Raw genomic sequence first — 16,410 nt, forward strand, 5'->3', positions numbered from 1 at the left:
TATGACAAACCAGTCAGCATTACATTTTACTGTTATGAGCCCTTATGTGTGCAATAAGAAAACTTATTTTCATTTCATTGTTCAGTGTTCCCCTTGTTGTTATTTTTTGTATTATATCTGCTATATATGCTTTAATTCAGTGTATAACTTCTGTACAGTTTATTTTAAATCACTTAGCTGTTACTACTGGCTGCCTGTTAGTTTTCGTGTTGATTTTAAAATTATTTTATTAGTTTATAAAGCATTACATGGCCTTGCACCAGACTACCTATCAGATATGATTTTAGTTTATGAACCAGTACGGCCCCTCAGATCCTCCAGTTCCTCTCTCTTAGTTGTTCCACAGAGCAGGACAGAAACCTTTCAGCTGTTACGCTCTGAGACCGTGGAACGACCTTCCTGAGGGTCTGAGAGGAGCCCACAATCTTAAAACTCATTTATTCAGTCTGGCTTTTTTTTTTTATATCAATTCAAATCTTAACATTACTGTATTGTCTCTTTTATCCTACGACAATTTTAAATATTTTCCTCTTATGTATTTATTTTAATATGTTGTTGCTTTTATGTGTCGTATTTTATTTTATTTTTATACATATTTTTTAATTCTTATTGGTGTGCATTAGTCTCTCAATGATTTTATAAACTACTTTTTGCCAACAACTTCTCTGCACTCTTGTTAAGCACTTTGAACTACAATTTAATTTGTCTGAAAGGTGCTATATAAATAAAGTTTGATTGATTGATTGACTACAACTTATTTATTTTTACTTTTTCTTTTCTTCTTTTTTTCTTATAATGCTATTCTATTTTATATATAATTTTAACTTTTTTTGTAGAAGCTGACTCAGGGAGAAACGCACAAGAATTCCAATGTACCTGTACTGTCCTGTACCTGTGCAAATGGTAATAAACATCTATTCTATTCTAAATATAGAGGCTGGGAAGTGCAACAGAAAATAACAAAGTGTGCAACACTTTTACTAAGGACAAAACACATTTACATTTTAGAAAACAAGTTTACAAGTGAGATCACATGTGCTGTAACCCCTCACATTATTACCATTCAAGGTTAGAATAGTTTTGGTTTCATCATCTTCTTACATCTTTTTAAATCTTTGGTCCTCTTGGTCTCAGCTCGTGTTGTTGGGTTCTTGTGATGGTTCTTATGATGGTTCTTGTGATGGTTCTTATGATGGTTCTTGTGATGGTTCTTGTGATGGTTCTTATGATGGTCGGGTTATATATGTCTGTTGGGTATCGTGCACTTTGGGTTCTTTTCTGTTGAATTGTATTTCATTATTTTTAGTATTTTGCATTTGTTATGTTCTTGCTGTTGTTTATGTTCTTCTGTGTTTGGTTTAGTTTGTTTTTGTTTTTATTGTTTGTCAAAGCACTTTGTAAACCTGTGTTTTTAAAAGGTGCTATATAAATAAAGTTATTATTATTATTATTATTATTATTATTAATAAATATGGAGGCTGGGAAGTGCAACAGAAAATAATAAAAGTGTGCAACACTTTTATCAAGGACAAAATACATTAAAATTTCAATAAACACATTTACATTTTAGAAAACAAGTTCACAAGTGGCAGATCACATGTCCTGTAACCACTCACATTATTACCATTTAAGGTTAGAATAGTTTTGGTTTCTTCATTCGTTTTTATTTCTATTTCGGTTTGTCTTTTATTTTCAATTTCACTTTAGTTTGTATTGGTTTTAAATGCTGCCTCACTTTTTGTTTCGATTTTATCAGAGATGCACCAATTATAGACTGTAAATATTAATGGACAAAGCCTGAGTGACGACAGGCTGAGAGCTGGAGCTGAGGCAGGTTTTAAACCTCCTGACAAACCGTTACACCGCGCCCACCTGTCAATCAGGTCAGCTACACGCCTAACTATAGATAACACATATTGTTCGTAAATCCAAAACGGATGCGTTACCCACCGTACAATGTGTGCCAATTGAGACACGTGGTAATCTGACCTATTTGTTTTTTTGTACCAGACTGTAAACATGTTAATTTTCACAGTAATGCTTTTTGGGCTGTGAAGTTTCTTGTTCTAAATCCACTCTGATCCTGTATTTGATCATGTCTATAAACCCCTCTATTTCAGCCCTGCTCAGAACAGGCTGTTTCTGTGTCTGTACCTTTAAATATGTAAATGAGCCGTGTCTGACCACACCCCCTCTCTGGAAGGACTTGGGTGTACTCAGTGCTTTCTCGCTCCATGTCCTATTGTTTACGGTGAGAAGGCAGACTCGGAGGGCAGAACAAACACCTAGCTGTGGGAGTGTCACCCACCTGGGGGAGGGGCTACTGCCCTTTGTGATGTCATGAAGGGAAAATCTCCAAACGGCCTGTTTGAGCACACATTTTCTGAAAAGTGGAGCAGGCAGAAGACGGAGAGGATGGACTTTTCTCATCATTGGGGGGTTTGTAGACGAACTAGAGACACATGTTAGAGTTAGAGGAACATGGTGAAGTGTGTTTTGCATAATATGACCTTTAAATGTTTTGCTTTCAGCCTCATGGAAACAGTTTGGCCTGTCGATGACATACATCAGAGATAATATTTTTAGAGCTGCATAAAGATAATGACTTTACTGTGATGCATTTATCATTTACATTAAATTCCTTCTTATTTAAAAATCAACATGTTGGCCAGTCTCATCTGGACTCTCTTAACTTTACAGCTACAGAAGTTCTGTTCAGACTTCATAAACCTGGCACACAAAGCCCCTCCCCCCTCCCTCCCTGTGCACCTGTCATGATTTTATTAACTTTCATTAATTTAGAAACAGCAGTAAAAAAAATAAAAAGGAGAACATGTTCACAGCAGTAATTTAATACTGGGCGATGGAGTACAAAAGAGTGATTGATGATTAACGACTGCTGAAGCTTTTCCTGGGCACGCACGGGACACATTAAATTAAAGTAAACGTCTTCACTCGTAACCTGCCGTCATTTGGTATTTTAAGATAATTGCTTTACATAATATCTCTGATTATTTTTACATCATTTTCTTTACAGTTTCACAAAAAAGGGCTTCACACAGTTAAGCCTCCGGTCGGCGTCTTCGGCAGCACATTCACATCAAAGAAATATTTTATATTAGTTCACATAGAGAAGGCAAAATATGTTCCACTCTCCATTATGGAGAATCACCCTTTGATTCCTTCAAGGCACTGATGCAGAGCAGTCCGTCTCTGTGTTCTGTGTTTGTGCAGGAGGAGGAGGACGCTCGGTGGAGGGGGCTGAGGGGGGAAAGTTTCAGCCTCTCCGAGCTGCCGATTTTATGACTTTTTGGATCGTCGGCGCAGCCTAAGAGTTCTGAGTGTTCATGAGGTGATTCAAGAGACGTTTGGCTCATATGAGACGCCACAGGATCTGATTCACCTTTGTTTAATTTGACGCTGCTCCATGACTCAGGAGTCTCATCACAGGCTTCTGTACCTCCACCGTTTTGTGGCGTTCTAGGACACGAAGTGACCTCAAATTTAGCCGCGTCAGAGCCAGGTTGAGGCTCGGCTGTGCTCTCATTCACAGCATTAGGAGTCAGTGGCGTCTCCTCGCCGCGCTCATGCATGTAAGGAGGGGACGTTTTACCTAACAAGACATCAGAGCTGTTGACTCCCTCTGGAGCGCAGCCTGAAGCCGGGCCGACAAATCCAACAAAGTCTCCACTGGAGCTGAAACGCAGACCCTGAACAGCGTCTCTGTGAGGTTCTTCTTCTTTGTCTTTACCTTCTGTGTCACAATCTCCATGCTCAAAGCTTTCCTGCTCCTCTTTCCCCTCTTCCTCCTCTTCCTCTTCCTCGTCGGGATCAGGAGTTACATCTTCACTCCGTGCATCTGTGCAGTCCTCCTGGTTCTGCCCTCCCTCCTGTGCAGCCGGATCCGGCTCCGTCTCTCTCTGAGTCGGTGCAGCGGGAGCATCGCCTGAAGCCGGGCTCGGAGCGGACGGGTTGGGTCGGACCGTCTGGTGGCACATGGGGCAGGTCTCCTGCACGTACAGCCACTTGCGGAGGCAGTTACCGTGGAAGAAATGTCCGCAGTATGTGATCACAGCCGAGCTCATCTCCTGTGAGGAGAGACACATTTCTGTTACTCACAACAACAACAACAACAACAACAACAACAGTCCCTCTGCACCTTTAAGAAAAAACTAAAGACCCAGCTCTTAATGAACACCTACGACCTCCATGATGATGATGGTTTTTTACTTCCCCTGAGGAAGAATGGGTGCAGACAGCACTAATGCTGGGGCGCAAGTTAATTGTTTCAGGATGGAAGGCCCCCTCTGCCCCCTCTGTCAATCTGTGTCGTAATAATTTGGGTAGACTAGCCGCATTGGAGGGTTTCCAAGCTGGAGAGGCTTGGGGAATCTTATCCTTGATGGGTGATGGCGGACCCTCGGGAGTCAGCCACACTGTACTTTATGCCCTGTCGTTGGGCCTGTTGTCGCCGAGCACCGTGTGCACTTTCGATGACTATTTTGTTTTTTGTTGTTGTTGTTGTTGTTGTTGTAGTATTGTTTCAGTTGAAAGCTTTTTCTTTTTCTTTTACTTTTTCATTTTGAGTCTTATTTTGTTAGATTGTCCCAATTAATGTTTTTGTTTGTTCTTTACCTTCATGTGTGAGTACTTACATGATTATTTGTCACCAATATGTCTGTTACTGTTATCTGCTACTTGATAATTGGAAAATTCAATAAAATGTTAATCATAAAAAAATGATGATAATGGTTTTATTAGATAATGACAATGACGTATTTAGGATGGTTTGAATGCTCTTAAGAACAGCTTTCAATGTTGTGCTCTGCCTCTGGTCACTTCCTGTCAGCACCTGTGTGTCCGATCAGACTTAAAAGCTGTTTGTTTCGAAATGAATTGTAGAATATTTATGACATATTCTTAGTAGCAGTGTTTTTGTTTGACTTCTTATTGTTCAGTGGACGACGTGCAGAGACATTGATCATGTATTCTCCTCATTAATCTCTTGTTTTATTGTGATTTCTTTATGCAGTTGCATTCACAGATATCCGTCTCTGTTTTTATCTCTCATCTCGTCTCTGTGATGATGTCACCTGAACTTCCCCTCTGAGATTTGTAAAACCAAAATATCGACGAGCTGCTGCCCTGCGCTGATGTGTCACATCGTCCTGCAAACATTCGCTCTGTTTTTCATCAAGATTTTACTTCTGCTGTTTCATTTGAAAACAAACTTGTGATCATTGTCAAGGACAGGTACAAACAGGTTTTTATAAAAAACTGTGGCTGAAGGCCAAAGAGGGGGAAACAAGCAAACTGGAAAAACAGGAGCAGCATACCTTTAAGGTATACACACACACACGCTGTTAGATATTATATGTACACACAGTCGTGTTTGTCACAGCGCTCACAGTGACTCTGCCTCGTGCACGTCAGCTGTACTGACAAATATCAAGTTACTGGTATCATGATCATATGTTGGGTAAGAATATATTTCATATACTTCGAGGGTGGTGTCGACAATAAAGTGGAGTTTGACTTATTGCCCATTAATTAACATTTATTAACCGTTCTTAAAGGAGCAATATGTAACTCTGACCCCCTAGTGTTTAAAATGGGTACTGCAGTCTAAATTCTAAACATCATATAGAGCTGTCTCCCCCCCCCCCCCCTCTCTAGAGTCGATGCTCACTCAGGTCACCATGTGGTGGACTCTGAAGCTTCAGTGTTTATCCAGCTCTGCATGGGTCTGTAAACCTTTCTGTGTTCTAACCTCTCTCCATTTTTCAAAAGCATCTCCAATATTGATCCTAGTTTGAGCACGTTTCTGCTCGTGGAGCTTATTAGAAACATGCAGAGGCTTTTTAGGTCGGGTACAATCACTTCTATCTGAACCACTTCTCTTGCTCGCTTCCATCGCTACAACACCTGTTGACCTGATAACTGCTCTCATATCTGGAAAACCGAGGGGCGTCCAAAACGGTCGTGTGGGGGTCGCCTTAAAACCGCCTACCTTCTCTGGTCCAAACAAATCCAGACTCACCTGGAAGCAGATGGAGCAGACGTCGTTGTGTCGCTGCAGCTCCCGCTCCGTGGCTCTGGGCAGCGAGTTGATCTTCTTGGCCGCCTCCTGCCTGAGCAGGAAGCTCCTCCAGCCCGACTGAGCTCGGAGCCACACGTTGAAATAAGAGTGGATGATGATGACGGAGGCGCCCATCCAGCTCCACTCCCCGAACAGAGACTCCCAGGTGCCGTACGCCACCACGCAGAGTGCCACCACGAACTCCAGTACCCGGCTGACGGCGTTCACCCAGTAGATGACCTCGTCCAGGCTCTCGATCGGGTCGCTGCGGAAGAGCTCCACCATGAAGAGGGAGTAGATCAGCATGGTGCCTGTGACCTGGAGACAAACAGAACTTTACCAAAATAACAGTGACAAAACTCTTCTGCCACCAAACTCCTAAAAAAAACTCATGAGCATCTGAATGTTTCTCTCTTCACCCGGCGTGTCTCCTCCAGCCTCCTCGTATTTATTCTGCAGAAAGTCAGAGTGAGCTGATGTGAGAACGCAGCAGGATATAATCAGGAGAATTCACCTGGAGCCAGTGGGAGGGGCCAGTGGGAGGGGGGGTGACCTTTATTCCCTGTGATCGCTGCATGACCATAGACTGTCTGCACGCCACCTCTACCATCTCCGTGCTCTAATCAACCTGCTGCTGCATGTTTCCTGTTCTCCAGGATGTTCTTCTCCACTCTTTAGTTCACATTGAGATTCTCTTCAACTACATGAAGCATTGATATGAAGACACATATTCTCATTATAGCGCAGAAAAGCCGACTCTAATTCGATTTTGATTTGGTTTAGAAATCCATTTTCTGAGCTTTCATTTGGTGTTCAGACATACTCAGCAGCCTTTTTTTCTTTTCCCAAAACCAATAAAGAAATCAGCAGACGAGCATTCAATTACAAAGCTCCCTCTGACTGGAACAATCTACCTTTAAACATCAGAACAATTATAGATTCGCTACACATTTTTAAGAAAATCACTGCTACCTTTTCTTACAAAACCATGTTGCTGCTTCCAATGGTAATGTCTTCTTACCCCTCTAATATCACATCTTTTTGTTTTCTTGATTGCATATGTCATTATGTGCATCTACCTCTGATGATTTTGTGTGGGTGCTGTGGCTTTGCGGGAGGGATATGTGGGCGGTTGGGTGTTTGAGAGCCTTTGTGTTTATGTGTGTATTTTGTCCTTGACTGTCTATATCACACTGTACTGTTGTGTTTTTGTTTTTGTGTTGGACCCCCCTCGAAAAATTAGAGGGTTCATCTCATGGGCAATCAATCAAATTAAACAGAACTTCTCACAACGTATTGTGGGGCGGCAGTATCTCAGTCTGTAGGGACTTGGGTTGGGAATATTTCAAGTCCCCGTGCAGACCAAAGGTATGGTAGTCGGTCTCTTTTGCTTTGTCCTACACTGCCACGTTATTTTGATGTCATGTCTTGCCTTAGGAGAGCCCCCCCGGCCCACCTCGCATCCATTCAACCTTTATTTATACTTGAAAGATCATTGAGGGGGCAACCCTCATTTACAATGACATCGAGTCATTACAGAAATAATTAGAAAACAGACATTAAATCAAAAAGAAAAACAAGAGACAGATAAATACAAGACTGCTGAAATCAGTCTACAAAAGTCTAAAATGTATTAAGATAATTAAGCGAGGACAAAACTGCAATAAATAAACACACTTATGTAAAACATTTACAAACAGAGGTTGGGAGGCTTAAAATCAGGTTTCTAAAATGCCCCCCAAAAAGGGATAGACGGTGTGATGAGATGTGTGAAAAACCAGATCAGGAGAATTCAGTCCTCCAGACATTTTCAGGAGTGCAGATGTGAAAATGTCTTGATGTCGTTCAAAGCAGTCTTTCATGTCCTGAAATTCGGGTTCATGTCAAACTTATTTCCCGGTATCTCACAGCACAGTGAGCTCAATGTCTTTGTTATTGTTCTGCCCTGAGACTTGAGTCAGTGTAGATATAAAACGACCGATCATACCTGAAGGGACGTCAGCATGCAGCTGGAGACGAGGATGAGGAGCCAGAAGTCCATGTGGAAGAACTGGGAGATTTTATACGCCATAAACACGGGGAAAACCAGCAGAAGGAGACACATGCTGAGGCCGCGGAAATGTTTCCACAGACTCCTGCGAGAAGAACAGAAGACACCGGATTAAAAAACACAAAGTCATCATAAGAACGGGAAAGTCCTTCGATGTGATGTGGTTACCTGTTCCGTGATGCACCGAGAGCCAGAATAACCGGGTCGGTTATTTCGATCATGGACTGCAGGGTCGACGTGACCACGATGAAGAGGATGATGCTGAGGAGGAAGGTGCGCTGCAGAGCCTGCATGTCCAACAGACCCGTCTGCAGAGCGAGCAGCAGCAGCGTGACGCCTTCAGTGACACCTCTGATGGACGAGGGGGTAGAAGAGATCAGTAACAGAGCTCAGAAAATACAGTTTCTGCAAATTTGTATATCTGAACACACAGATATATTAAGAATGTGTAGTTCACTTTCCTGATTTAAATTTTTGATCAAAATGGTGTTTAACAAATATAAAAGGTCGGTTTGATTATTTTTTTTGAGTGTGACTTCTGTTTTGTTTTTTGTTTGTTTCATTTGTTTTGTTTTGAAAGAAATTCTTGGAACAAATTTTTTTCTGATGTGTTTTTTTTTTTAACCAAACTAGTCGTGTCTTAAATAATAAAATTTGTAACAAGGGTAGGTGTAATAAGATAAAGATTCAGACTACACCTAACGGTCAAAATGTTTTTGTTTTTTTCTTGTGACTGAAATAAATTATTACTACTAAAAAAAAAAAATAGAATCAGAAAATCAGAAAACCTCTTCATGTGAGTGGATAAAAAAAACAGCTAAAACACAGGAGATCTTGAAAAGCTATGAATCATTTTGTTTGCCTTCCACCCTGCACCAGCGACACAACTTGTCCTCTGCATTTTCTTGAAAATCGACTGAAATTAACTCCGCCTTTCTTCCCCTTAAATCACATTTAAATCGCTTCTCTGAAAGAGGTTCTGCTTGATCTCAAATTATGAAATGATAAAATTCACTGACTGATAAATAATAAGCAACAACACAAAGAGTCGATACCCATTACTCAGTGAAACATCGGGCACTAATGAAAACACTTTGTAGTTAACACCATGTAGATTTCACTCTACTACAGCGGTGAAGGGAGGTTTCCACTTGACGACCTCGTGACGTCCCCGCTCTAGCTGTCCATCGGTCTACACGGCTGAGTTGTTGGGGCCAGAAGAGGCCATGTGGTAGGTTTGGTAGTATCAGCGGTGTCACTATCTGGAGCTGGCATCAACACAGCCTGGGTGGTGTTGAAGGTGGCAGCGCTGTTTTGGTTGCGGTGGCGACTAAGGGCCATCGGGGAGGTCATGTAACTCAGTCGGGTATATAGGGGCATAATTGGGATTAGGAGTGTCTTCACTTTCATTAGGGCTCAAGTGTCTTGTGTTTTTATTTTAAATTATGTTTAGTGAAGAGGATAAGGAAAGGGGAATTTCCACATATTCAAACTTTGGGATACAGTTTACAACTTATTTGATTCAGCCATTTGAAATCTCCTGCAGTGATTAGAGCCACTATGTACACTTTGGCGCCCCCCAGTGGTACATAATTTGAATTTAATTTTACATACTTTAATTACCCCCTCAAGAGGAAATTCTGCTTTACACTGAGACATTCTCCTCACACACATAACCTGGATTATATCTGCGTATTTAAATAAGAAAACTGACGCTCAAAGTGCATCAAACAGACTTAATGCGTGATGGACCTGAACTCACCTGTGCATGACGTTCTCATTCTGCACGGCTGCATAACCTCCCAGGTAGAACTTGCATAAGTTGAGCAGTCCGAGAGCGAGATAGGACACCACGAAGGTCAGGCCCAGGAGAGAGTACGGCGTGGCGCAACATTCAGAGACACTGCGGGAGAAATAATCCAGTGAGGGGTTGTCACGGTAACCAGGATTTTAAAACCGTTTCAAGTAAAAATCAAAAGGATATCGATGCACGTTTGGATACCATGGCAACAAAAATAGAAGTCCCAGAGACCCAATGAGGGGGTAATTTCTTACTTTAATCACCAACATTTTGCAAACACAGTCCTGCACATGTTGGTGAAAGTATCTGAGCATTTCAGACGATGTCACCGCCTCTGCTTTCTCTCTGATTATAAGAGAAAGAAACGCAACTTTTGCATCTTTAACAGACGCCAAAAGAACTCGGTGTGATGTCAGTATCTGCCATCCTGTGAAAAATTAAATGGCTCTCCCTCTCGCTGCAGCTTTGATTTAGAATATGACTGAAGATCTGAAGTCCTTTTGAAGCTTCAACACCCTTCTTATATTTCTGAGCTTTTAACCCCTTATGAACCAGTACACAGTCTGAGAAAACTAAAGGGGGACAGGGCCTTTGCTGTCAGAGCCCCCAGACTTTAGAACAGCCTGCCAGAGGAGATCAGACTTGCAGATTCAGTCCCTTGTTTTACATCCCTACTCAAGACATTCTTTTATAAAAATGCTTTTACTCTGATTTCGGAAATTGTTCTTATTTTTATTTTATTAGTCTGATTTTGTTGTCTGCTTGTTTACTCTCTGCCTGTTGTTTTAATTATCTCTCTGTTGTAAAGCACTTTGTTACTTGTATAGAAAAGTGCTATACAAATAAAGTATTATTAATACTCTCAATTAAAAACACATTTTGACAAGTGTCAGCTAAAAAGAACACAAAAAAAGGAGTCGTCGTCACACCTTGTGAGCAGGAAGAACAGGATTCCCTGATGGCTGGCAGTGGCCGAGGCGTTGGCAGACATGGCGTCCGAGCACAGCTGGACGACGAACAGAACGAACCAGAAGACACTGAAGAGCACTGGGACGGCAAACTGGTTCCACAGAGAGATCCCCACAGCCAGAAGTCTGTACAGCTCGATCACCTGAGAGGGGGGAAGCCGGTGAGGCGATGAGGAGCGTGGACAACAGGGCAGAAAAGAGATAAACTAGTCGAGGAGTTTTGATCAAATGAAAAGTAAAGTAACAATCTGGAGTTTCTGTGCTACCTCCAGCTGCAGCAGCTCGGAGTAAGCAGCCCTTGCGAGTCGGTACGGCAGGAAGAGATGTGAGAGGAGGAACACGGTGATCCCCGCTCCGGTCAGCCCCATGGAGAAAGTGTTGACGGTTAAGAGCGTGGCGTGAGGAGCAGCGCAGAGCCTGGCCAGCAGGGGGAGCATGTGAGCAGAGAACAGCCACACCTTCCTGGTCTTCATGAGGAAGGCACACAGCGTGCTGAGGATGATCTGACCTGAACAGACAATCAGTAACGATGAGGACAATAAATAAATAAACAGCTGCGATCAACTTGAAGAAAATGGCTGAAGAGTTTTGACTTCAACACAAAATGTTGTTTAAAATGAGATTGTGATGTTTTTAAGGGTTTGTATTTGTGCATATTTAGAATAATACATTCTCTGAATCTTTGTCAACATTGCCTCTCCTCTTCTCTCCATCGTCTCTTATACATCCCACTCTTAGTTTTTTGTGGATTATTAGTTCTACTAACATGACAGTGGTTTGCTCTTGAAGTGCCACTTGAAAGTTTTGATACGGAGGCAATAACAGAGGAAACTGTCGGTGCTCTAACACTCGCACAAAACTCCTGAAAACTTTCTGGGTGAGTGGCATGTTTGAACGCAAACAGCCACATTTTTCACCCAGACTTAAAAAAGGAATGTTTTCCTTCCTGCCAGTCTGAGACCCCCCTCTCCTCCCCTCCCATCCAACAGCCATAGTCTCCATCTGTAGAGTGCATCAGTGAAAAACCAACTCAGGGAAGGTATGACGAGCAGTCTAAAACTTTCCTGAAATTTTCCAGAGTGCATGTGTAAAACCAGTTTATATGTAAAGTTTTTGTTTGTATCTTGCAGCTCATCGTTTCTTTTGCAAACTCAGTCAGTGAACATGAATCTGAATCGAATGCACATGAATGAAAGTCTGGGAGCAGGACTCACTCGTCATTGCAGAGACAAATCTGTTGAAGGCCAGAGAATCGAGGTAAACGGCTCCTTCATAACCGTACTGCAGCTCCTCACGGACATAATCCCTGAAAGAAAAGCAGGAAATACCTTTTTATGTCCAATGTACTGTGTGTTTCTTTATTTTCAGCATGGAGAATTCCCGTCTGAGTTGATACGTATGCTTGTTATCTTGTGAGTAAAACCGTCCTTATTCAACATGAGAACTTATTTATTTACATTTATTGAGCACTTACAAAAAACGTTTACCTGCCAGAGTAAAAGAAAATCCTGAGATGACATCAAAAGATCAAATTTACATATTCCCAAAAATGTCTTTGCACTTGTTCGTTTTTGAGTTCAAAGATTTCAATCATCACCGACTGAATGAAACAGCGTTGGGTTTGTTATTTAACAAGCAAACTAAGGTTGGGTTCTAACTTTAAAAGACAAATAAACGAGCGGCTTCAACACAGAAACGCTTCCTCCTGACGTCGTGTATCAGGCTGAATCTGATACACAGACGGAGGAGAGGAAACTGATCCAGATTCAATAAATCAGAGGAGTGTAGTAGTAGGAGTAGCATTAGGAGTAGTAATAGTAGAAGGAGGGCGTCTCACTTGGAAATCTGATGCCCCATGTAGAGGAGGAGGGTGGCGAGGATGTGGAGGTAGAGCGTCACGATGTGTCTCAACGGCAGAACCAACACCACCACGTTTACCAGATGACCTGCGGGGAAAACCAGAAAACTCTCATTGAAACCTGAACCAGAAAGGGGTTAGAAATAGGGAACTATCCCGATTAATGAAGGTCAAGTGGTGCAGTGGTTAGTGCGCGCGCCCCATGTATGGAGGCTGTAGTCCTTCAAGCGGGCGGCCCAGGTTCAAATCCCACCTGTGGCTCCTTTCCCGCATTGGCTCCTTTCCCGCATTCCCAACTCTCTCTCTCCCTGATTTCAGACTCTATCCACTGTCCTATTTCTCCATTAAAAGGCACAAAAAGACCAAAAATAAATCTAAAAAAATAAAAAAAACCTGATGCATACATTTTTTCAATCCTGATTAATCTCATGTTGTTTTGTCCCTTCAGGCTCTCCGTAGATACTCGTCCTCAGTGTCTCCCTGTAGTCTCAGTGATGTAAAAGAAGAACACTGCTGCATCTTTGAATGTCTCATTTCACTTTAACAAACTCTCAGACAGTAATATCCACCTGATGACATCACACATTGACCTTATGATGTCACACATTGACCTTCTGACATCACACATTGACCTGATGACATCACACATTGACCTTATGATGTCACACATTGACCTTCTGACATCACACATTGACCTTATGATGTCACACATTGACCTTCTGACATCACACATTGACCTTATGACATCACACATTGACCTTATGACATCACACATTGACCTTTGTCACTGCTCCTTTGAGCTGTTTGACGTCATATTGTGATCCCTAACCACTTCCTGTTTCTGTGGCGGTGAGCTTTTATAGCTTTTTTTTTCTCTGACAAAAGAATCTAACAGGTTTCTGTGTCGTCTGACTTTTACTAGAACCAAAACATTTTGTATCATGATCATGATATCCTGCAGGGTCGTTACTCTGCGTGTGGGTAGGGATGTAACGATTCATGATTTATTTTACAAAATGAGTCTGTAGACCGTCTTAACAAGGGGAGGTGATCGGAGCTTCTCGTTGTGGTGTCGATTAAACGCTGCATCATGATGGTTGTGCTCTTTGTGTAGTTCCCTGTCTTCTTGCAATATCTGCACACAGTTTTTGTCTCGTCTGTTATCTTCTCATCTCTTTCATTTCCTGTCTCGAGGATGCCAAAACGCTTCCACACTTTCGCTTTACAAGATGGTGGTGAGTCCTGCAGCTGCTGACGCTCACCATATTATTACAATTCATTTTTAGGGTAGTAGTAGGGATGTGAACCATGACACCTTTGAATCAATTTATCAAGACTTTACGATTAATCTTTACATGCCTACTTGTGGGTTAAACTTTAAGTTTATCATAAGAATATTGTATTTATTCTGGAAAATACATCGAAGTTTCCCTTTTTCCAATGCCATCAAGTACACACACACAGCTTAATCTATTAAAGGGACAGGACACCAAAAACACAACTATTATATAAAAACAGAAAAAAAGGAAAAATATTCACTGAGGAAATAGAAAAATATTACCCAAAGAAAAGTTTCCCTTACGCCTTAGTGAAGAGTCTTGAATCCAAACTGTCTGTATGCAACTGTTTTGGCTGATGATCTAATTATTATTTTTATTATTTTTATTTTATTTATTTGTTAGGGACAGTGCATATTAATGAACAGCTGTAAAAATACCGAAGTGTTTCCATCTGTTGTCCCTCAGCAGGTAACAGAGAAAGACAAATTACAAATAAAATACAAATACAAAGACACAAGTGACACAAGACTATAATAGAGGTTAAAGGTTAAAGGTGGTCACAGACTTGTTCGAGGTGTGTTTTGAAGGTTACATATGTTTGTGAGTCTCTTATTGTGAGTAATATTTATTTCCTTTGACTGACAGAACAGTTTGTCTGAATGTAGTGTGTCTGTGTGGGGCCTCACAGTCTCCTCGGGCTGTGGCCCCTGCTGCCGATCCCACTGGCAGACTTCAGCTTTATAAAGTCCTTCAAAGGAGGAGGAGCAAGTCCGTGCAGAATTTTATATATAAAACATGCATTTATGAAAATTTAGTAAATGATGTTTATCTAAAAGAATGGTGAAATGAAAATGTCTTTTTGTCAAAGATGTTTACGTCCTTTTTAAAAAGAGATTGTGTTGGTTTAAGTGTTGTGACCGTGTGGTTATAAAGGATTCAATATGTGAAATGATGTATTTACCAAGGTAGTACATGTTCCAGATGACATATTTGTATTTGAAGAGCAGGTCTTCGTTCTTGGCCTTCAGGTGCTCAGTCAAACCATCGATGTCACACTTGTAGAGCAGGTCCAGAACCAGGATGCTGGGCACCCTGAGGGCCACGTTGGCCAGCTCCTCCAGGCGGGGCATCTTAGAGACCAGCTTCTTGAGGAGGCAGAGAGGGGGGCTTTAATGTCACATGCTGTTTACTTGACGTCTCGCTGTTGAGCTCGTCTTGTTGTCATCTGAAAAGCACAACAAACAAACAAACAAACAAACAAACAGGTGAGGGACTCCTGTGTGAGCATCCAGACCGTTATTCAGCTGTGAATTCCTGAGTTAACGTCACATTTCAGTCTTTAATTAACACTGTAGACTTAAATACGATTAAAAAATGAGTTTAAATAACACAATTAAATATATTTTAACTACTTAGAGCTAATAAAATCACCGTGATTCACTTACTTTGCACGCTGACACACTTCACAGGCGAACAGCGGTTTGCTAGCTAGCGTTAGCTTCTGGTTAGCTTCCACAGCGAACAGCGACATGTTTTTAAATAACCGCGGGAGAAATGTTTCACTTATCGTCTATCTATCGGTCGTCATCGATGGCGAAGAGAGCCGCCATGAAAACGCGATGTTAAAAGCTCAAAGTAACCGATGAAAAAAAGATGAGTAAAGACACTTTGAGACTAATGTTGTGATTCCGCTCGTTTGCGTGGCCACTTCCGGTTCACGCGTCATATCGAAATCGACCAATCAGGTTCAAGCATTCTTGATTCAACTACTACTACTACTGCTGCCGTTAATTACAAGAATAACATATATTTTCATTAATAAAATGCATTTTTATTAAACAACAACGTATTTAACCACTTATAAAAGCTTTTACTGTATATTTGGTAAGTTTTTTAAACAAAATTAAGAAATTTAAAGGTAGAAAAAGCGGAAATTAAAAAAATAATTTTGTCAAAAGTTGGTCAAATTGATAGAAAATACAGGTTTATTAAAATATTTGCCTCCTGCAAGCCTAAAGATAAATTCCAACCTACAAGAAAAATACAAACAGACCACACATTTTGTTTTAGAAAAATGCTAATAATAATATAAAAGTGACTTATATGTACATATACATAGGTGCCATTTTACGTACTGAACTACATTATAAGGTGTTAACACTCTGATTATTGTGTCCATGCATTATACAAAACTAGCACATGAAGGTGTGGAGGATGTTTATTTGTTTACCTCATCCTGCTATGTCATTGCCTCCCTCCGTCATGCTGTAAACATGAGGACACTCAGAGCTGAAGTGAAGGTGATTAAAAAGCTCAGAGACAGACTGACAGCATGAAGTAGAGCCAAACCTACAGCCCCCTCACTGTATGGACT

At 41.3% G+C, this 16,410-nt stretch overlaps 1 protein-coding gene across 1 annotated transcript; it reads right to left on the reverse strand.

Annotated features, from left to right (window-relative positions):
- Nucleotides 1-2,836: 2,836 nt before the first annotated feature.
- On the reverse strand, nucleotides 2,837-15,754 carry zmp:0000000662 (RING finger protein 145). Its single transcript, XM_061063129.1, has 11 exons — nucleotides 15,482-15,754; nucleotides 14,998-15,261; nucleotides 12,736-12,844; nucleotides 12,113-12,204; nucleotides 11,165-11,406; nucleotides 10,860-11,041; nucleotides 9,892-10,032; nucleotides 8,298-8,480; nucleotides 8,067-8,214; nucleotides 6,041-6,397; nucleotides 2,837-4,088 (listed from the first exon to the last, which is right to left on the reverse strand). Exons 2-11 carry the CDS (start codon nucleotides 15,164-15,166, stop codon nucleotides 3,159-3,161), a joined length of 2,553 nt encoding a protein of 850 aa, XP_060919112.1. The 5' UTR covers nucleotides 15,167-15,261; nucleotides 15,482-15,754; the 3' UTR covers nucleotides 2,837-3,158.
- Between the last annotated feature and the right edge of the window lie 656 nt (nucleotides 15,755-16,410).

This window comes from Labrus mixtus, chromosome 18 (genome assembly GCF_963584025.1).
Source record: "Labrus mixtus chromosome 18, fLabMix1.1, whole genome shotgun sequence".
Taxonomy (NCBI): domain Eukaryota; kingdom Metazoa; phylum Chordata; class Actinopteri; order Labriformes; family Labridae; genus Labrus; species Labrus mixtus.